The sequence below is a fragment of the Rattus norvegicus genome, chromosome 16 (genome assembly GCF_036323735.1).
Source record: "Rattus norvegicus strain BN/NHsdMcwi chromosome 16, GRCr8, whole genome shotgun sequence".
Classification (NCBI taxonomy): Eukaryota; Metazoa; Chordata; class Mammalia; order Rodentia; family Muridae; genus Rattus; species Rattus norvegicus.
The window spans coordinates 31,403,767-31,428,093 of record NC_086034.1 but is presented as its reverse complement, the minus strand read 5'-3'; the positions used below and the strand labels follow the sequence as shown (position 1 = coordinate 31,428,093).

Here is a 24,327-nt window from a genome sequence, read left to right as displayed (position 1 = left end):
TTTTGCCTAAAGTGCTGGGTATTGAATTTGCCTTCCCCTGGACTGTAATTAACAACATTTTGAACTGCTTACAAGATTCAATTGACTGACAATATTAATCACACATTCAGAAAGAAATTGGCCATTACATTGGAATTTTTTCTTATGTGTCCTCAGCATCTAATCACTGATTAAAACTAAGAAAATGGCCCTTTTAAACATGCTCCATGGCCATTTATTTTCTTTGTATATTTAATCTTTAAAGATTTCTTTTCCTAGTTTCATTGGACATTGCCTCTAAATGTCCACAGATATGGAAAAAAAATAGCAAGAAGCAATATTTCTTGTCAAAAGGAATAGTTTTTTTCCAGATAATTAAATCCAGGGATGTTCAAGGAAAACATAGAGAGGAACATAAATTAGATTCTGTCAAGGGATATAGGTCGGTATATAGGCCGTTCCTCATGAGTGGATACTGACAATAGAATTTTGTGTTGAGCATTGAAAAGTCATTAATAGGTTCGAAAGTTCTGAAAACTAGTCAATTTTCAAAAGGGTAGTAGTAGGTTCTAATTTTACATTTTTAAAAGTGTATTTCAGATAGTCACAGATATGCAGTTATTTCATTTTTATGTTGAAGGTACTTTTAAGCCTGCATGAATGTTTTCTGTGTAGATCCTTTTATGTATTGTTGAGGAAGGATATTTATTTTTTTTTAAAAATATTGTGTTCACATAAATACTATTTCATGAAACAAAAATAAAATGTAAATATCAAAATAGAATAAAGTATAAGAAAAAGTGATCTGAAAGATTGTAGAAACTCCCCATTATACACAGCAATTACCTAGAACTACACATTTCCTATAGCAGCACAGAGATTCTACACTCTAGAAACGTATGGATGTTTTTCATTTCACTTGATTATTTTACATTTTTCTCAGATTTGGTACATTTTTGATAATCAGTACTTGTTAATTAAGAGAATGAATAATAGTAATTTAGGTAGAACATTCTAATTGGTTTGCACAGCAATATTCTGCCCATAATTGGTAATCAGGTAACAAAATTAAAACTGAAAATTAGAACATATTAGAATGATGCTAGTATGGATATCAGAAGCAGGTAATTTGGGTCTAGATTCTGATAGTTATGGATATAAAATGAAATTGTCTCTAGTTATCTATAATCTGAAGTAAAGGAAGACACATGTATTACAAGGTAAATGCAATATTCATAGCACTTGAAATACAGAAAGAGTATGAGAAATTGTCATTATCAATATTATACTGTGCTATTGTAATACCTACACTCTGGGGTTATATCAACCCATTGATATATTATCTTTTTAGATATCATAAAACATGCACTTACTTTTATTTTGGATGTAAGTAAAACATATCTACTAGAGAGAAACTTGATTATAATGTTTGGTTATGAATCTGTGCCTAGCTGCCTGCCCTTTTAACAACTATCCATCCTTGCCATGTTCAACTCTTCATGGTGATTCCATCTCTCCTACTGGAGTTGGGATCCTAAGATATACAGTAACATGGTAAACAGCATGATGATACACAGTAACATGGTAAACAGCATGATGATACACAGTAACACGGTAAACAGCATGACGATACACAGTATCATGGTAAACAGCATGATGATGGACAGTAACATGGTAAACAACATGATGATACACAGTAACATGGTAAACAGTATGACGATACACAGTAACATGGTAAACAGCATGATGATACACAGTAACGGGTAAACAGCATGACGATACACAGTAACGTGGTAAACAGCATGACGGTACATAGTAAAGTGGTAAACAGCATGGCGATACACAATAACATGGTAAACAGCATGACGATACACAGTAACGTGGTAAACAGCATGACGATACACAGTAACGTGGTAAACAGCATGACGGTACACAGTAAAGTGGTAAACAGCATGGCGATACACAATAACATGGTAAACAGCATGACGATACACAGTAACAAGGTAAACAGCATGACGATACACAGTAACATGGTAAACAGCATGACGATGGACAGTAACATGGTAAACAGCATGACGTTACACAGCAACGTGGTAAACAGCATGATGATACACAGTAACGTGGTAAACAACATGATGATACACAGTAACGTGGTAAACAGCATGACGATACACAGTAACGTGGTAAACAGCATGACGATACACAGTAACGTGGTAAACAGCATGATGATACACAGTAACATGGTAAACAGCATGAAGACTCCAGAGTGCTTGCAGTTCTGAGCCTCATTTTGTTGTCATTAATTCATCTTTACTCAAGTGTTTATACGTAGTGTATGAAAACTTATCATTTTTTCAATTCATGATTGTCTTATGAGGTAAAGTGACCTTCATTATATTGGGTTGAAGAAGGTCTAACACTGAATGTGAAATAATATCACCTCAGTAAGTCTTATATGAGAACAGAGAATAAATCTAGTGGCCAGAAGTTAACTCAGTCCAAGAACCACAAATGCATTGAAAGATTTTTAGTATAGACTCTGTTTCTTCTTCTCTCAACTGCCTGCTACTTCCTCTTTCTTATTTGTTCTCAACTTTGCTTCTTCCTTTCTTTCTTTCTTTCTTTCTTTCTTTCTTTCTTTCTTTCTTTCTTTCTTTCTTCCTTCCTTCCTTCCTTCCTTCCTTCCTTCCTTCCTTCCATTTTATCTATTTTTGGCTCCATATAGTCCCACCATTATTAAGGTCAATAAATAATGAAAGGCCCTAAACTATATTATAGTGATCATCAAATTAATCTAAAACTTCCATAAGTAAAAAACTTTTCAACTTTAGGCACTATTCAGGTGCAAATGAGGATCACCATTCAATGTAACAAGAATAATACACTAAATATTAGTAGTGAAGTACAATAAAATTTTAATTTTTTTCAAGAGATATAAAAAGGAAACAGAATAGTAAATTCTGTCAGTAAGATGTATGACTCTATTTGAAATTATAGCACAGTTGATATAAATATTGTCCTCTCTACTCAAGATGAGTCAAAGGAAACTGAATCTATTTAAAAATATTGTCTCTAAATATTACTTCAATAAGGACCACAACAGTAGACCTGGCAGTGGGGTTGGGAGAAAGTTCAGGAGGCTTGATTATTCTATTCCAAATGGGCAGCCCTGAAAGCATACATAAAAGTAACAATATACAGACTTTGAATGTTATACTCATGTTTTTAGGAATATGTATAGTCATAGCCATGTACAAATGTATTTATATTCACATACATATATAAATAAATGTTACAATATTTAATAAAATGTTATAAATTTGAAAGGGAGCAAAGAGTGGTATATGGAGGTTTAGAATAAGGAATATAAAAGGAGAAATTATGCAATTATATTAACTTCAAAAAGTAAAGAAAATAATATTTAAAAGTTGTGTTAATTTGATCTGCAAAATATAATTAGTTAAGAATTTTGTTTGGATATATTTATGAGGTTCACTTTTACTTTCTTTAGAATGTTGTGTGTGTGTGTGTGTGTGTGTGTGTGTGTGTGTGTTTATGTATATTATTCCTCTGACAGAGCAAAGTAGCATTATAAAATTATTTCCAACTGGTGAAACATAATGTGGTGGTATGAATATGTTTGACCCATGGAGTGACACTATTAGTGGGTGTGGCCTTGTTGGACAAAGTCTGTCTTTGTGGAGGACGGACATGGAGACCCTCCTCCTAGCTATCTGGAAGACATTCTTCTCCTGGCTTCCTTCAGGTCAAAATGTAGTCCTCTTTGCTTCTTCTCCAGCACCTTGTCTTCCTGGATGCTGCCATGCTTTGTGTCATGATGATAATGGACTCTAAAATATCCCCAACTAAATAATGTCCCAAATAAGAGTTGCATTTATCATGGGTCTCTTCACAGCAATGGAGTCCCTAAGATATTTTATTTGCCAAAAAGTATTTACATTTTCAATATTGAAATTTTGAGTTACATTAAGAATATTCTTTTAAGTAATAAAGTAAATTAAATGTTAAATGGGTAATATGATTTGTGTCAAAATATAAAATACAATGAAACCTGGGGACTTTCATCCATATAATTTTTTCTTACTATTTATCATGATTCATGCATGTTAGTTCAAATATCTACACAGAATTTTACATCAAAATATTTGCTGTTAAGATTTCTGTTTCCTAATTTATACTTAGACTAAATATGAATATTATATATTTAACCTCATTGGTTTATTTGTAAAATACTGTCAGAAACATGATCAAACTATTAAAATAAAATATTAAAATTCAGTTTTGAATTTGAAGTTGCTGGTATCTACAGTGTGATTAGATGTCCTCATTCTCTATTTTGTATCTTAATTATATTGACTATTTCAGTAGTCTCATACACATGTATAAGCATTGTTAATTAGTGACCTCCTTTAATAAATGTCTTTTACCATTTTAAAGCTTTATTTATTCTATAGATTTCTCATGCTGATAGGAGCTATTTATAGGCACACAGGGTACCATTTTATTTTCATTAATGTTGTGTGTAATTTAAGGAACATTTAAAGTTCTCTGTTGTGTGTAGTTTATTATAATTAGAGCCATAAAGATGAACTATCTATGTTATAAAATTTTACAATGGCTTATTTTATTTTTAGAGCAATTTACTATCCATAGCAATTTTGGCCAGAATGTCAGAAGGTCCAGATTTTCTGTACATTCCGTGAACTCCTGTGCTCAGCCTGTACCAATCATCAGTGCGTTTGTTTGTTGTACTGAATGAAGCCACAGCTTTACAGTTTAAGATTCCTAATTTTTGTGAAGATCACTTTATATATAATTTACATTATGGGCTTACAAAGATATAAATGACTTGGATCTATTATTACATTGTGACTCACAATGGCTTCCTAGCCCTAAACATCTTCTGGTTCTTGCTTATTGTTTATTCTTTTCTCTCTTCTAAGCTTCCGGTAATTACTATTATTTTATTTTCCTAATAGTTCTACTACTTTTCCCAGATACCATATACTTGCATTGCTTCTTAGGTGACTTCTCTAATCGATAATATTCATTAACCTTATTTTTTGTGGTTTTAATTGACTTATTAGCTCCTTTCCTTTTTATTGTAATTTTTACTTTAATATAAGCTTAGAAACCAAACAACATTGCTGACAATGATATAGAGAGAAGGGAACTCTTATACACTGCTGGAAGGAATGCAAATTATTTCATTAACTATGTAAATACCACCCTGCCTTGACAGCCAACTGTGCCACGTGGAGGCATTTCTGTAAGTCTCCAAGACAACAGGGCAAGTACATTGTATTTGTTCTCTAGCACTCTTTAACACAATTGCATTCTAGAAGAAGCTTAGACCCATATCAACAGATTAATGTGTAAGTCAATTGTGGCATCTATTTTCAGTGAAGTATTATTCAGATATAAGAAACAATCACTTTGGTCCTTGGTCTCATTTTAATTGAGAGACTTTTTATTGCTGTTTCTATATTGCTAGTATTATAGATATTTGAAAAGGTTTGTTTTATCTTTGTTTAATTTATTGAAACTAAAAATCCACCAATTTATCTAGATTTTTAAAATTTAATTTAGTATAATTTTTAGAACTATATCCATATGATAATCTGAATTTTGTCGATTGTTATAGTGTTGCCTTTTTTATCTCTAAGGTTATTTATTTGAGAATTCTTTAGCTTTGGTAAATTTGACTAATGGCTTATCAATTTTATTATTTCAGACATGAATTTTATGTTTATTTCTTATTTATAATTTGTTATTAATTAATTAATTAATTAACTTTACATCCTGATTACAGCCACTCTCCCAGTCCTCCCACCTCATGCAGCCTCTCCCTTCCTCTCCTGTTCTTCTCTGAGAAGGAGGAGGTCCCCACTAGTATCAGCCCACCTTGGCACATCAAGCCACTGCAGGACTAGGTGCATCTTCCCCAGCTGAAGTCAGACAAGGCAGCCGAGTTAGGAGGTGGTATCTACAGACAGGGGACAGTGTCAAAGAGCACCTTCCCTCCTAGCAGTTGTTGGAGGACTGGCATTAAGAACAAGCTGCATATCTACTGCATATGTGTGACGTAGTGGGTAGTGGTATGACTCGATACAGCCCATGCTTGCTCTTTGATTGGCAATTCATTCTTTGGGAGCCTCTAAGGGTCAAGGTTAGTTGGCTCTGTTGATCTTCCAGTGAAGTCTCTATCCCCTCCAGGTTCCTCAATCCTTACCCCAACCTTTTCCCAAGACTCCCCAAGTTCTATTGTTTGGCTGTAGGTCTCTGCATCAGTTTCTGTCAGCTACTGAATGGAACCTCTCAGGGGGCAGTTATACTAGGATCCTGTCTGCAATTATGACTGAGTATCATTAACAGTATTAGGGACTGGAAGAGGTAACTTTTGTTTCACTGGTTATTTCAGTTGGTTTTGTTGTTGTTGCTGTTGTTTGTTTTGTTTTTGTTTTTGATTTTTGTTTGTTTGTTTGTTTGTTGTGCCTATTCCATTCATTCCTGATCCAATCTTAATAATTTCTCCCCAATGTTGCTTGGGGGCATTGTTTCTTCTTCTTCTTCTTCTTCTTCTTCTTCTTCTTCTTCTTCTTCTTCTTCTTCTTCTTCTTCTTCTTCTTCTTCTTCTTCTTCTTCTCCTCCTCCTCCTCCTCCTCCTCCTCCTCCTCCTCCTCCTCCTCCTCCTCCTCCTCCTCCTCCTCCTCCTCCTCCTCCTCTTCTTCTTCTTCTTCTTCTTCTTCTTCTTCTTCTTCTTCTTCTTCTTCTTCTTCTTCTTCTTCTTCTTCTTCTTCTTCTTCTTCTTCTTCTTCTCCTTCTTCTTCCTCTTCCTCCTCTCCCTAAAAAGTTTAATGGTATATTGTTAGGTCATTCTTCAAGTAACTACTTCTTTCAGAAGAGGTGTGTCCAAGATTCATGAAAGGAGTCAGTTGTAGGAAGGATTGCTTGCCAGTCCTAACATCTCCCCCAATCCTCCCAACCCCTAACCCCAGATCCCCAAATCCCCACACCCCCAAACTACCCATCTCTGCCGTGGGACTGGTATTACTTACTGCAAGTTCTATCCCTAGTTTTTCTCTGAGAGTTCACAACCATCTTTAGTGTACATCTTTTCCTGTCCCTCCTGCATACCTACCTGCTGCAAGTCTCCACACTTGGAGCTTATCCCGGACACCTCTGTCCCTTCTAGAGGTTCTCAATTTCTGAGGTATAGGACTGCATATCTGACTATAGATTTACCGCTAACCTAATTCTATGAAGAAAAACAGAAACTAAAATCTGGCCAAGGGGAAATTATGGGATGAAAGGTTATAAAATATAGATAAAACAAGAATAGATGCTCCCTATTCTTTGGATATAATATATATATATATATATATATATATGTATATGTCATGAGTTCCATATGTTACTGTATGATAAACCTGGACATATTCCCTATAAGGACAGAGCAATTCTTACCTTAATTGACAAGAAATTCCAGAAACAGTTGACGAGTCATCCCACCAGCACAGCCTTTTTCTTACTATTTATTTTATTTATGTATTTAATCTGTGGTGAGTCAGGGACCATAAAATACTCTTAAAAAATAAAATGCTCACCAAAGAGTTATAAATGAATTCTTTCAGGATTTTAGGACTCCCCCTGGAAAACTGTTTGCTACTTAGATAATAAATGTGACACCTGGGCCTGAAACAGATAATTTGCTTCGCAGGAAGAATTCTTTCCCCCTCAGACAAACCATTTTTTATACTTACAACATTCCTGTGACCAAATTAGTTTAAGGATTTCTACAGAGGGACCACTCCTGCTTTGTAAAATTTATGTACTGAGGTATTAAGATAGCCATTCTTCTCATAATAGGACTAGAGGTAAGGATGGTAATGTGGTAACATAGAAGGCATTTAAAAACAGCACATTTCCACTTTTATGTTCTTGGCTATCATAAGAGGTGAATGTGCCATAATTTACTTAAGGCAGAGAAACTAAATCAAATGATGTGCTCAACCTAATTGGAAACTCTAAAGTTGTGTATGAGAGGTTTTAATCACAAATCATAAAAATATGCTTATGAAATATGAATCTCATTTTATCTGAAGATGTCACCCAATCAAAATATTTAAAGAAATTTTCATTCATCTTGAAGAATTTGCAATGTGGCCATATTCATAATAGGTTATTTTATTTTGCTTTGCTTACAAATATTTGAACAGAATGTATAATGGTTGTAAAAAATTTAAAGACAACTGTTACCTGATTTGTTATATTTATTCCAAATATAACAATTTTTCTGATTGAAATGACTCCTTCAGAATAAATAGGAGATTTTAGTGTGGGATCTTCAGTTCTGTCTCTTTCCCTGAAGAGGAAATCAGAAGCATTCTCCCTGCCCCATTGTTTTTATGATTATTCCCTACTTGGGTGAAATTTGAGATGACGACTTATTTTCGTTCTTTGTGAATCGTAGTAATTGGGCTGCAGTGATCATGTTATGTCTTAACCAAGCAGAAATCATTCATTTATGGTTAGGAAATTAGATCAGAAAACTGTTTGAAGTGGAGGGATGATAAATATCCTAGGAAGAGAGAATGTAAGTTAGTAAATAAATCAGAAAGTTCAATAACATTCTGAATAAAATAGAACTGACATCTGTACGGGTCAGGTGATCAGGTAATTCCTCAGTATGTGCCCCAAAGTTCTGTTACAGGATCAAATATTGATAATCTAAGGCTCCTGTCATTATTCTGCATCAAATTCTTATCCAGAGACTGATGTATTACTTGGTGCCTCACACTTATATTAGCTGAACAAACACACTTTGGAGGTTGTGGGTTAATGTGTGTGAAAACATGCTCTCCACCTCCCAAGGGGAATCATGAAGATTCTACATTTTTCTTTATGTCTAATGGCATGGTGTGAAGACTTCTAGTCATTTGTTAAATCATAAATTACCCCCAATACTGTGTATTAATAACCCAGTTTTATATATTATCTCCCATGGTTCTATGTACTGTCTACAAACAGTTTACTCTTCCTCACATTGAATTTCTATCCTACAACAGGGAAGTGAGTACTAAGCTTGGATCATTTGCTGTTTACCATGGCTCTATCATGTGACTAAGAACTGATCAAGGTTTCATTTGAAAAGAGTGGAGGAAGGGTATAAACTAAAAGCATATCTAGGTGTGTAGACATCTTGGTGGAAAGGTGGAACATTTTTCATCATCAAGATTTAGAATTCCTGAATATGTCCTTCCATATGTTATTGGTAAAGCAATTCAGGAAACCCAATTGTCTGTTAAGAATAAGAGGTTGAAACTCTTTTTTTTTCTTATGAATTACAAGATGAGTAGCAAATTTAGAATGTAGTTAGTAGAGTCATCTTTGAATTTCATCGACTCTTATAGCCTAGGAGCATCAAATTCACAAATTATAAAAAAGCCTGGAGATGGTATAATTTGGCTAATTTTTTATTGTTTCTTATTTTTTGATACTTTTTTAAATTCTTTGCATATTAGATATCAATCTACTGTCAGACTGGATGGACGATTTATTACTGAACATAATTTGGAAAGGTACAGCAGTGCACTCTCAAATCCCTCAGGAATGTAGGGCTTGCCACTTGTCTGGAGAAACATGAGTGGGAATGTATTTGACACTCAAGACGTCAAGAATGAGCTGTTACTCAGGAACATGTTCTCGAATTCATCTCTGCTGAACTTGCTAAAGCCCCACTTGTTTGAGATGTGGAATCTCCAGCATTCAAGGAACTTGAATTTTATTTTACCCAGTGCCTTGATCACATGTTCCTCATTCTGCAGCTTCTTGTGGATGAACATAATGACCAAGCCAATGTAAACTCTGGCCTCTGTGCCTTGAGGCCTCTCAAAGGCAGCACATATTCCTGGCTGGAGCCTACATTGGGGAAAGTATTGAATCAGAGACTGGATTAACAGCCATAAAATTCTCTCCAAGATACCATAGGGCAACTCGTATAGGCAACAGGCTTCATACCCTACCCAGGAGACTGCTGTTTGCCACCACTGCACACCAGGTCCTTATTGGGAAGAAATTTAGTTATTTTAATTAGTTTTATTTCAGTCTTTGATGCATTTGAAGTAAATTTTTGCATAGGAATACAGACAGGGCTCTAGTTTCATTTGTCTAAATGTAGATATACAGACTTCTTTTTACAATTTGTTGATGATCTTACCTTTTGTCTAACATTTATTTTTCTCCTGGTTGTCAAAAGTCAGATGAATGAAGTTACAAGGGCCTGTATCTCTGTCTTCCAATTTATTTCATCGGTCTATGGGTCAGTTTTTACCATAGTAAAATTCGATTTCTATTTTAATAGTCCTATGGTCAAGTATCATGCATTTCTCTGGGGCTTCCTTTGGCTATTCCAAGTACTTTATTCCATGTGAGTTTTATTTTTTTTCTGTGTCTGTGAAAAATATCATTTGGATTTTGATTGAAGTTTCATTTCAATATAAATGTAACATTAAGGTCACAAATGAATATAGCAGCTAATGTTCAGATACAAACTTCTACATATAACCCATATTGCCTGCATAACACCATGCTATAATGGTTATGAATGCAAAATGTCTTGATTTTTATGAGTGGTGTTTATTTCAAACTTCCAAAATTGCACTCTGTTCATAAGAAAAAAGTATCCAGACATTAATTACAATTATTTTATAAAAATTTTATAAGCAATTTGAAAGCACAGATTGTTGGAGGCAAAGCTATATCATGAGAAATCTATACAAAATTTTATATCTAGCTCAATAGACTTTCAGAAACATAACTTTGTAAAAATCTGTCAATATTATAAAATGTTTATTCAAAAAATCTGTTACTGATAGCATATTTCTGATATATCCTATTTTGCTTCAATATCCTTCCAATGTATCCCAGTAATTCTACATCAGTGTTTTGGAAATGGATGTTATTTCTCCCAGAAGACATTTGTCAATATCTGGTGGTTTTCATGTTTGTCAAATCTTGAGGGACAATGCCTTCTGATTTTTCTTACTGGGGCCCAGGGTGTTGCAAATAACTTACAAAGCACAAAACTGTCCATTATTCTCAACACAATGAAGAATTATGTGGATTGACATGCTATGAATGCCAATGTTTTTTGTTGAAAACACACCACACCATACACACACACACACACGCACGCGCACGCACACACACACACACACACACACACACACACACACACACACACACACCTTAAAATAAAAAGGCATTCAGTCATTGCAGGACAAGGAAAAGAACATTTTAAGTAAAAACATACGCAGCATATTTCCTTGTGTTTATGGTTTCATGCAAAACTAGCAATTATTTCTTTTAGCAGAAGAAAGTGACAGAGGCCTAACATTAGCTAGAGTAAATGCTTGTGGTGTGTATAATTTCTTGTGTGAGATTTGCACATGAGTGGCAATCAGTTTGTTTTTCAATAACTCATGTTTGGCTTCATTTTTCTAGAACAAAGTTTATTCAATTGGGAGCAATTTTTCTAGGTCTTTACTAAATCCCTGAGTAGCTTGTTTTGCATCAAAATTGAAGACAAGAAACAACTTATAAAACAACTTATATTAACACAAGGCCCTTTGAAGCAAAAGAAATTGTGGTTGAGTGAACACTTCGGTGAAAAAAAAATACTTGTGCTTTTCATCTTGAAAAACTCCCAAGGTTTAACAAAACCAAAACATTCTCAAAAACTAATGAATAAGCAAACAAGTCTGTTAATAAGAGAACATAGACACAGACACACAGACACAGACACACAGATACCAACACACACACACACACACACACACACACACACACAGAGTAGAAAAGTAGTCCATGAAGGGAACTACTTAGCTGTCACACCCAGATGACATATTTGAATATCACACGTCACATCTTCCACAGAGGTCTAATGACAAATTTCTATAGCTATCAGTTCAATGTGATCACATTGTGTCATGATACTCTATAAATGATTATACATTAGACTGAGGATAAATCTTACCAATATATTCTCCTTTAAAACAGACTTTGTTTTGGAGAATAAAAAAAAAAAAAACACTGAAAGGTTTTGTTAGGTGTCATAAGATACCCAAGGGAATTAACCAAGATGAGACAGCCTTTGCCAAGAGCATCTGTGTTCAGCCACTCATATTCTTTATGTTCTTTTTGTATGTATACATATATAGGTATAAGTATACATGTACATGTACACACATACACACATAATGTATATATATGTGTGTGTGTGTATATACATATGCATACACATATAAACAGTACACACATAAAACATCCCTCTCAAATGCTGTGTATTATTTTTTTCAATTTTGTTACCCTGAATTCTAGATCATCAGTTTTCTAAAAACCGATGTTAAAGCCAAAGTGGTAAAGCCAGAACCATTGGATAAGTCTACCTTTGCTCTGTCTATTATAAGTTTGCTTGGGTTTAGTATCTGTCAGGGTTTATGGGAGACTTGAACACACAACTGCCCTATCCTCTTCATGCTTTAAATGAAAGTTATTCAGTATTTTGAAGCAGGAACATGTAATAAGTGTGCTACACTCTGCACATTGAATTTGAATATTTAAATATATTTTATTTTATTCTTAATTGTGTGTGTATGCATGTATGTATGAATGTGTACATATATCTATATAGGCTTGTGAACACACGAGATCATTTCCATAGGAATTGAGATGAGGATGTCAAATACTCTGAAACTTGAGTTGAGGTGGGTTGAAAGGTACCAACATGGATGTTGGAACCATAGCTTTTTTTCCATTTTAGGGTCGGTACATACTCTTAACCACTGAGGCATCTTTGTGGCCCTGATATTTTAGATTATCTTTGAAGTAATTTAATTTTATTTCTAAGTTTTCCAAGAATTCTATCATGCAGTAATTGTTTTTAAGGAGAGATATTTTTCAAAGAATTTTAAAACATCAATGTTTATTTAATTATCCTAGGGCACTATTCTCCCTTAATCTAATGTTATATAATTTAGAACAGAACCTATTAGTACAAACTGCCATTATTTGTCCCTCTTAATATAACCTTATTTAGGCACAAATCAAGAGTGACAAATATGGCTTCCAAGGATTGTTCTTGTCTTTCATTTGAATTGTGTCAGTAGCACAAAAGATGGTGGCCAGCAGTTATCATAAGAAAACAACTTTAAAATGAAATTTAACTTAGAAATGAGATGCTATTCTAATAATATATAATTGTGATTATTACCATAATTAAAATTAAAATTTTGACATTTTGTATAACAATAAACAAATGATCGTCTCAGTCTTAGAGAATTTCTCTTTACCATGAAGGAAATTCAGAGGCATGAGACTGCAGAGTACTCAGAATAAGTAGCAACGGAATTGTGTTCATCTCTCAGCAGGATATTCATATTGCCAGGGCTTAGACTCGAGGGAGGGCAGCAACAGAATAGGAAGGTAGGACGGAAGGCGTAGAAGACGGGAGGTCTGTGAAGTGCTATCGTGTTGCCATGACGCAATCACTATCTCATGATGGAGACATACAGTAGGTCTGCACATGGGTACTGTCAACAGTCATATTGTCAGTCGGCAAGAATTTACCTTTCCATGTGGAAATATGAGCTAATTATAGTTTCTATGTGAGGGAGTGATAGTATTTTCCAGTATGAACTGGAAACACAACTGAAATCCCTATATTCAAAAAACACCCCAAAACCAAACCAAAACAATAAAATAAATAAAAACACCACCACCAAACAACAACGAAAATCAGTAGTACCTAACCCATCGTCACACATAGGCTCCTGGTTAAAACTTTGGTTACAAAAATAGAAAAAGATATGGATGTGGAAGGAGGGCCTGGGAAGGGAGGTGAAAGAATTGGGAGGGAAAGAAAATAAGACTCCGTGAGTGTGAGAAGCAATCAGGATGCAGTGTGTGTGTGTGTGTGTGTGTGTGTGTGTGTGTGTGTATGTGTGTGTGTGTAATAAAGTAATAAAAGAAAAAATATTTCTTGTTTGTTCTTTAAGTAATCTATGAGTTTTTAAGCTTTTTATTTAAGTGACTGAATCAGGTTGTATGCCCAGGAAAGACTGCAACTACAATGATAGGTTTTGTTTCTTATACCATGTTATCTTTCTAAAATAAGTCTATTAATTGCAGCTGCAGAATTATTTTTATTCATGATTGATGACACTATAGATGAAATTATCTCCAAGGCTTTAAAATCAAACTTATATGAGGTTCATTTGGATTTGCCTTTTAAAATTTTGTTAGTTTGCATTGGTCCAATTTTATGTTGTTCAGTTACATTTACTAAATACATAATAAATATATTATATGTTTCCCCATATTAAATATTTAAACATTAACCAGGATTTAATTAGGTGTGCATTTTCTCAATCTCCCAATTGCATTTTGATGAACTCCTTTGTTATTCAATTAACGTGTGAATGATTTGCATAAAGTCTATTTATACTCTATGGGCTATTGCACAATCACTTGATATTTTCCCTGTTATATTAATGGATCCATTTACTATTGTACTAGTGGGAAATGAAGTCCTATAATTGGAATCTAGTAAGATACTTTACAGCTTATTAGCTTAGGGGTAATTATCTGCATGTTATATTGCACATTGAATTGCAATTGAAAGTAGCTCATTATAATATTTAAGAGAAGTAGCAACAAAGATAATTAAATTGTTACAGTTACCCCTGACTTCCAATGAAAATGAATACATGCATTGAAACACTTTAACTTATAAACAATGTGTTCCTTTTTGATAACTATTCTTTTTCTCTTGTTCTTTTTATTTTTACTTTTTAAAATTTGCTGCTTGCCATTACAGGAAGTAGAGGTTCGTATACTATTTCTATGTTTCACATATTATTTTATATAATGTGAATCCATGTGTGTAATTGATCACATATACCTAAATCATGTCATTTTTCTCCCTTAGGATGATTATTTCCGCACTTGGAATCCTGGAAAACCAATTGATCAAGGTAAAAATCTAATTGTTGTAATATAAACATATTTAAATATTCATAATTGCTATACTTTATAAATGCTATTTATTGCCTAGTTTAAGTTAAAATGCTAAACACATAAATGTATACCCAGTAACTATGTTATTTTAAAACGATAAAGTTAGAGTGAAGCTAATTATGTGTACAATTATGTCAGAATGGTGTTTATTTTTGAAACATGGTTTAGATTACTTTTTTGAGATTTCAAACTTTATTTTATTTTTATTTATTTTTATTAATGGTGACAAGGTACTTCATCTATTTTTCAGTGTTACCAATGTGGTAGTAGATTTATTTCTGCAAATTTTCCAAAGACATATCTTTGCTCTCTTCACTTTGACTGATTAAAATATTTCTTTTTTCTTCTGGTTTTGTGTTTTTATTGGGGTTTATCATGGGCAAGAGCTGCCAGCATAAAGTATGCCCTGCCCAACCAACAGGTTCATTCTAATCCTCCTCCTGCTCCTTTAGGGACTTTTTCTTTTTCTTTGTGCTGCTCTTTGATTAAAACATTTCATTTAAAATGAAACACTCTTGGTGCTTCCATGAACACACTTGGTGCTTACGTTCAACTAAGGCCTTAGACAGACCTTAAAGAAAATGCTAGGTGCTAAGTACTATTCTCTACCTCACAACTCAGAGCTTGCTTCTTATTAGCTCACCTGAAGCAGGAACACTGTACCGACCAGCAAACAGTTGACATTTTCCATCTCATCACAACGTAAGAGCTTTACTCACTAGATCCTGTGGTATTAGATCCAGAATGCGATTTTAAATTTTTCAAGCAAGAATTCTATGCTTGAGAGAATACTCTTCTCTGCATAGTTACCATCTGTTGAAAGAGTATTGCTTCGGGATCTGTCATTTTCCTAGCGGGATAATGAAATACTCAACTATGGAGAAAATAAAAGTTGGTTATGGGGAGGTTCCTGGAGGTTCAAGTCAAAGTGAGAGTTGCCCCTTGGGGGGTGTACCTGGGAAGAGATAACATTAGGGAACAAAGTATTTATATCACAAGGAAGGACATTGAGAGAAGAAGATGGAGGGTTCAGTGTTCCCAGGCCTTCTCTCAATGAGTACCCATCAAGGAACTGCAAGTCTCCACATGTTAAGGGTCTATTGCTTCAGTTTTCCTTGATTGGAAGATAATCCTTTAATGCTAAGATCTTTAGGGGGATATTTAGTATCTAAACTATGAACTTATATCTATAAATAAGTGTATGTTAGTTTAAAAAATCTGTAGACCTGAATGTGAACCATCTCCACGGCAATGTGAATTTGACATGAGAAGAGGGCATTTGCACCCAGTAATACTTGAAATTAGGACTTCATTATCTCCCTCACATTGTATTACCATAATACCCCTGATGTTATTTATTGAGTCTTCATATTAGAACTTAAATAATTTATTTTCCTCTTGATTTATCAATAAAACATGCCAATCTGCTAATAAAAAATGCTATGAAAACATGTCAAGCAGAATGAAATGCATTTATATTTTTTCTTGGAAAATAAATTTTTATGATGGAATTATAAACCTTGACAACTGGAAATTATTTGTAAACACTTAAACTTGGCATTCTTGGTAAGTGCTGTTATAATAACGATCTTTTAGGGCTCCTATGTGGGGTGTGGGGAGTGTGTTGAATTATGACTATTTTTTACTTGTATAAAACTGAGGTTACTACAAGCAAATATAGTACAAGAATGATTTAGTTTTCAATGACAGTATTATACTAATACCCTCTTAAATATAAATCATAGATGTTATACTTATTAATGATTTTATGGCATAATGATAAACTTTATGAAATGTTTCTAATGTAATTATTATTTATAAATAAAGATGTATTAGTTTATTCAAGCATTACAATAACTCTTCAGAGTTTGAGAAGGATATTGAAGAATCGAGGTAGTCAAATTTCTTACCCATGTGATGATCCTTCAGAAAGGAAGAATAAGGATTTAAGTTTGAGAATTCTCACTGCCGATACCACTGCCCTAACTTCTGTGTGCTATTGAAAATTATAGATTAAAAATAAAATGTAATCACCAGATTGGTGTTGATAAAATTTCATTAGAACATATAGTTCTGATGACAGACTTCAGGGGTATTCAGTGTAATGTTTGTTTCTATGTGTGCATGCATGTAGCATACACTGAGCAATCTTCTCTTTTCCTACAAAGTGTTATTTTTGAATTAAATATAAAAAATGTTACTACTTTCTATACCCAAGGCCTGCAGTATTTTCTATACTATCAGCTCAAAAATGTTGTTTGACAGAGCCTACATTATTAACATTTAAAAACATATAAATGTTATATCTAGTTCAGAATCATATTATACTGAAATGTATATATGGCCCATTTGTGAAACACCCTGGGCAAAAATAAATTTTTAATCATCCATGAGAAATAAATAAGACAGAATTAAGATGTATCATTTCTAATGCATTTCTTATTCCTCAGTTAACATTTTCTTCAATGGGGACCCATTTTTAAAAGCTAATTGCTCCATTGAACACCAGATAAAGTTGAACATGTCTTATGGATGCTTATCTTTAGTATATTTATGGATAGCTATAAAATGAGTAGATTTCTCTTATGTTTTAAATATGCGTTATATGTTTTGTTGAAAGAATGAAGAACACGTTGTGTTATTACATTTTTATTGGCTGCCATTTACGCCTTTCTGGTGAAATACTTTTAGTATTTGATATTACTTTCATTTTCCTATAGTATTTCCAAAATTTTTCTGTGTGCATGAATAAAATATATGAAAAACTAGTTTTGTTGATATATAAAACATATTTTTATTTGTATATAATGTTTACATATATGCAAAAATATGTGTTCCTGGTAACTAGTTTTTTGTTTGTACCTATCTCATGTTTTACTGTTTTCACTGTAAAAATTTTAAAACACTCATTTAAGATTCTTTTTATTCATCATGTCATCTCTGGTTTTCTGTTATCTACTAAAATGAATAGAGTGTTTGAAAATTATAATAGTTTTGTGTTTTTAGGTAAAACTAATTTGATGTTTGTAACTCTGCTACAAAATGAAGTAAAGTACACAAACGCCAAAAATAAATTGCTTTGCACTTCTCCATGGTGAGTCCTCTGTGCTATCACTTCCGTTCGTTAGAGTGGTTAATCATGAGCTGACACAACTGAAATCAACTGAAAAATAGTTTTAATGAGGACATGCATCTTCTGGAATAAGGCATAGACATTTTCTACTTTATTTATTGTGAAAAATTAAGGAGAATTCACAAGTTAACATAGAATGGTGGCAGAATCCAGGCTTAAAATAGTTTATTGATGCTTTGAATATATTCACAGCAGGATTTAATGACGACCTGCATGTCTTCCTCGTAACCTGCCTTATCTGTGAAGTCACTGGAATTTTCAACAATATTTCCTGAGGGTGTGCAGACAATCTGTTTTATCTAAAGGACTATATCTAGATACATTATCTTTACTTAAAAGCATGTCACACACACACGCACACACAGAGAGAGAGAGAGAGAGAGAGAGAGAGAGAGAGAGAGAGAGAGACAGAGACAGAGACAGAGACAGAGACAGAGACACAGAGAGACAGAGACAGAGACAAAGAGAGACACAGGGAGACAGAGAGAGGGAGAGAGAGAGAGAGAGAGAGAGAGAGAGAGAGAGAGAGAGAGAGAGGAGTGTAATGAAAGATATAGAAAGGAAGTATGCTCCTAGTATTGCCCTAGTTTTTCTATTATATGTATTAGTTACTTTTCTATTGGCTATTATAAAATACCTTAGGAATCTCCTTAAAAAATGCAGGATTTATTTTGAGTTACCGTTTGAGAGTGTAGTCCATCTTTGCAGGGACAGCATGGCAATATGTACGCCTAGGAGAAAGACAGCTCTGAGTGCTGAGGCTCAGTTCTTTTTTTTTTTTTTTTTTTTTTAATTCCTGCACACCTTTAATTCTGATAATGACACTTAAATACAGTTTTTTGGATAGGTCAGTGTCTGACAGCAGGTACTTCCTATTGGTTTGGACTGAACTTGGGAAGATTTCATCTTCTTATCCAGGGGTGTGGTCCTGCTTCTACAACTGATCTGTCTTGAGCCTTCTTTTTTTTTTTTTTTTAGAATTTTTTTTCTCCATCTTTATTAACTTGGGTATTTCTTATTTACATTTCAATTGTTATTCCCTTTCCCAGTTTCCAGGCCAACATCCCCCTAACCCTCCCTCCCCTTCTAGATGGGTGTTCCCCTCCCCATCCTTCCCCCATTACTGCCCTCCCCACAACAATCACGTTGCAGGACCAAGGGCTTCCCCTTCCACTGGTGCTGAGGCTCAGTTCTAATTCTGTTTTGTTTTTTCATGGTTTCAAACCCATGAATTACTGACTACCAAATTCAGAATGGGTCCTTTCACCTTAATTATTCCAATTTAAAAATTAGTATTGTTTGATCCAAAGGTTTGTCTTCTAAGTCTGTCTAGATTCTGTTACATTGATAACTATTAGTCATCATACCACAGCAGCTTGGGTTTCCTTCCCTTTGAAGTTACTTGGGAGAGGATTGTTTTTAACTAATTGATAACTAGAATCTAGATATAAACATGTGAATTTTTTTGAACTGTCATTTTCATATGTTAGCTATGTTTCCCCATTTTTCGTGTATATAGGGGGACAATTTGGGACAAGACATATAGCGGTAGATATCATAAAAGTTCTGTTTTTGTAACAATTCGTAGTTGCAATGCCCTCCAATATGGAGGAAATACCGAATCTTCTGTGTGGAGGTAAAAGACCTATTGCATCATTAAACTGTATTTGACTTATTGGATTATAAAGACAACATATTGAAGAGGCTATTTCTAAACTTAAGATGCTGAGAACCGCTGAAGACAGTTGAGGGATGGTTACCTATGGCACTGGATGGGACATGTTCTAGTATTATAAGGAGGACAGAAGACAATAGTGCATCCTCCATTTCAAAAAACATTCACACACTTAGCTGTGTGCTTACCTGTCATCTCTCTTTGCCTTCTCTCTTCTCAGGATTTCCTGATTCTCAGTAGTTTCATTTTCTTGCACCACATCTTCCAAGGTTCATCCATCACACATTGATTTGCTCCCTAATTATCAATATCTGCTTGTGAAGCACATGATGGGGGAATGTCCATCTGGAGCAGTGTTCTCATCAATAAACATAACTATTCATCTGTCTATAAGTTTCTTAAATCAAGGAAGTTAGTTTTTGGAGCAAGTAGACTCCAAGGTTTGTTTTCTCTTTAAATACAGTGATGTGTGTGAAGCATACATTCTGTGGACTGGACTGGGTATATTCAAATACTTTGAATGTAATTTATTTACATGAGGGTTATTTGTTTCCTATTCTCAATTTGGGCATTTCCTATTAACATTCTGGAACAATGGTTTATCTGATCAGTTTTTCACAATAGAGGCATGGTGTGCCACAATAGGACTTTGTGTAAAAGCTTGGAGTCTTTTGGTTCTGTTTTAACAGAAAAACCAGTGGTCTGTTAAAATTCATTGAGTGAAACATACAAAGTTGACTGCATTCTTTTATAAATTGTTTTCTATTATTTAAAGCATGAATCTGAGCCACTGTGTGATGTGAATAATTATCTGTTCATTTCACGTGGTTGATTTAAGTTTTTTAGTCATTTTGAACAAAATCATTTTTAGATGCTAACAACTATAGCAATTCATATCCTTTGTTGATTTCTTCTTTTACCAATGTCAACAACCTTGTTTCATAGAAGCCTTTCAAACTCCTAAGGTAAACTATTCAGAAATTATATTCAGCTGAGGTACCGGTATTTTATGCTAATTTATTCTGTGTCATATTTAGAAAATTGAGAGATGGCTTCTAATTGAAATGATAATTTTGTTTCTTTATTTGGTTCTGTTTCTTTTGTTTTGCATCAAATCTAAAAATTGTCTTATTCTACTTTTTTTTTATAGTTTTAACCTATATGTAATTGTGGATGATCTCCAACATGTCACAAATTTATAAAACACATCTGGTTTTAGGTCATAAATTTAAATTGAAATTAATCATACTTCATTTGCTTTATAGGGCCCTGTCCTGCACAGGTGTGTAAGAAGCGAAATTCTGTCTACTTCTTTCCCAGAAATTTATGGATTAGCAGAGTTTGAATCAAATTTATGGAGCATGGGGTTGGTCAAACTTGCACTGAGTGTATGTGGTCATTTTAGAAGAAGATGTCTTATTAAAAATGTTGTTATTCAAGCATGGGAATTTCTCACTGTGGCTATAAAGCTATGCTTTATTAGAAACTTCAGTAGACAAAGAAATGATTCTATGCCATATATGTATATGAAAATCAATGCACTCGTTTTAAAACTATATTGATCTGGTTTCTAAATATTTTAGGTGCATTTCTCTTGTATATTGTATGTTTCCATACAGTCTGGAGGCAGAATTAGGAGGTACCATTGGCTAACCTTTTTAACCAGTAAACTTTGTACACAGTTGTAAAGTAGGAAGCAATAGAATAATATACTTGACTCCAACTTTGAGCTTTCCCATGTGTCTGTACCCCTACACACACACACACACACACACACACACACACACACATGCACGCACTCACAGGTACACTGTAGACACAGAAGAATATACAGACATGCATAAATCATACATACATTTACACAAAAAGGATGTGAACTATGTTTAGTGATAGTAGATAAAAATTTGAACATCATGTACACACATGAACATATTTAGAGTAGCTCTACTGTAGAAAATGTCAGCATGTATACCAAGTTTGGAAACATTGTTATAATTCTATCTTTAAGTATGTAGCATTTTGTGTGTTAGGGTAAACTATCTGGACTTGGAAATAAAGAGTGTATGACAAAATGAATGTTTTAGTGACATGGAATCTTCCTCTAGAATAGTCCTGTATGTTTTCCATTGACAAGTCTTAAAATCACAATTCTAACTCTGCCTCTAGGGACACATGTGTTTTTGGGATGTTTAAAAACTGGAGTGGGGCTAGCAAGATGGCTCATAGGTAAAGGCGCTTGCTATACAAATCTTTGCTCAAATGTAGAACCCAAGGGAGAAAGCTGAATGATGTGACTTTCACTATCTGCCGAGTCCAGCATCCCTACCTTAAGAAAGTAGCCAGAGTTGGGAGGCATAGCCAAAAGTTAACGTTGATGGGAAACAATAGAAATTACTACATTGGTTGGGGATTTAGCTCGGTGGTAGAGCACTTGCCTAGCAAGCACAAGGCCCTGGGTTCAGTCCTCAACTCCGAAAAACAAAAAACAAAACAAAACAAAAGAAATTACTACAGCAACTTGCCTCAGAATGAAAGTGGAAAGAGAACCTGCAGCTGCTGCCTTTTTCAACTCCACCCCATTTCCCAGATAAGGGAACTCAACTACCAGGCCTTTTTATTTATTAATAAATGCGTAGGTCATAAGCTAGGTTGGTTCCTCTACTACTCAACTTATTATCCCATTTTTCTAATCTGAGTTCAGCTATATGGCTGACTTCTTAGTTTCATACAGCTCACCTCCTCAGAATTAACATCCCAAATCCATTCCTATATCTGACTATCTTCCAGAGTTCCTCACCCTCTCTGCCAGATGTCTCACTTTATAATCCTGCCGCAGATCATTGGACACCAGATTTTTATTGACAGGTGATTCTTCTACTCAGCCCACAAGAGATTCTCTTTACAAGAACAAGCTCATGCAAAACTGACTTTTTAATTTTACCTGATGCCTTGTTCGCATGCATGCCCTAGGATGTATACACACAGTGACACACAGACACACAGACAGAGAGAGAGACAGAGAGACATGGAGAGACAGAGAGAGACAGAGAGAGAAAGAGAGACAGAGAGACAGAAGGAGATGCTCAGTGGTAAATTGCTTCAGGGTTTTTTAAAGCCCTATTTAAAATGCTGGCACTGTTGACATCCTAGTATGCACTAGTATAATGTTCAGGATGATGGTGATGTCATAAGAGCACACCATTATGACATACATATCCTGGCAGCAGCTGCAACTAAATTAAATCACAGTAGGAAATAATGGGCAGTCCTGCTGAGCGTGTCAGCTAAGCATGAACAATAACAAAATAAAGCCATTATTTGTAATTGAAGAATTCATATGTTTGCATGTAGTTCTCAATGAAAACTAAGGGGAATAAATCTAAATCAACTCAAAATATAATATAACTAGCCCCTTAGAATCTTCAGAAATAATAATGAAAATAGGGCCCTTGTCTGCATTTTCCAGGAGCTCATTAAAATATAGATTAGAATTTCTAAACTGGCACACAGAAACAAGTTATCATACAATTTTCATTTAAGGTGAGCTTCGGTATTTTGTCTTTTTGGTTTTCTGTGATAAAGAAGTGGATGCAGCCTAGATGCATCAATTGTAACAGGGTTCAGTATGTCCTTCCTGGGCTTTTGTCTTTTATCTTAAGCAGGCTGGTATGCTTACAAAGGCTCAGCTCTGAGCCCATAGTCTCTGTTCAGGGCCTATAAAGGCATCTTGCATGATTTTAATATTTGTACAAGCCTATTAAGCAAGTCACAGAAAAGAACACTAATACTAATAGTGTAGTGTGTGAGGCCAATTAACTTTGAGCCGCATCCTTTTTGACAGGGCAACCTCCAAACTCAATCATTTTCTCTATTCCCTTTCTGACCAATGGATGCTAATATCCCACATGCTGTGCCCAACAATATTACAGCCCTCACACTGTGCCTTGAGATCTAAATTATAACATCTTCATATTAATTACATTAATCCAATTAAATGATAAATTTTGCATTAATGAGTTAAAGCATGTGTGAAAATGGGACTCTTATCTTTGTTTTACATAATTACCCTTGTGCCCCAAAATGTAAATGGCCTGAAAACCTTTCTGTTATTTAATAATGTTCAGTTTGGTTGTCTCTGGTTTTAACTTTGGACAGCTTTTCAGCTCATTCCTCCTGTTTGTTCAGGTTCTCTGCTAATTCATTGAAACCACTCAGTAGTTGTTTTTTTTTTTTCAAAATTTAAATTTAAACAAATGTGAGTATTATATCACAAAAGAAAACTAAGTATAACACAGCATAAACACTACAGATTTGGGGCTAATTAGAAGAATTCTAGATATATCAGATGTTCACAAGGCTATCTGACCTTCTACCTCTTATAGTTTCAAAAATATTAGCAGCAAGTATCTGGCTAAATTCAAGTCAAATATTGACTTTATTT

General features: G+C 34.3%; 1 protein-coding gene and 1 non-coding gene across 5 annotated transcripts in view; one reads left to right on the top strand and one right to left on the bottom strand.

The window, feature by feature from the left end:
• The window catches only part of Spock3 (SPARC/osteonectin, cwcv and kazal like domains proteoglycan 3), a 432,583-nt gene that overhangs the window by 154,187 nt on the left and 254,069 nt on the right, over positions 1-24,327 (top strand). For 3 of the 4 annotated variants that reach the window (XM_017600103.3, XM_063275407.1, XM_017600105.3), the window contains exon 3: positions 14,990-15,035. In XM_017600103.3, coding sequence (XP_017455592.1) covers positions 14,990-15,035 — 46 coding nt within the window. 4 annotated transcript variants of the gene reach the window in all.
• Positions 9,969-10,102, bottom strand: LOC120097671 (small nucleolar RNA SNORA70). Its single transcript, XR_005495218.1, has one exon. It is a non-coding gene; the product is annotated as a small nucleolar RNA SNORA70 (small nucleolar RNA).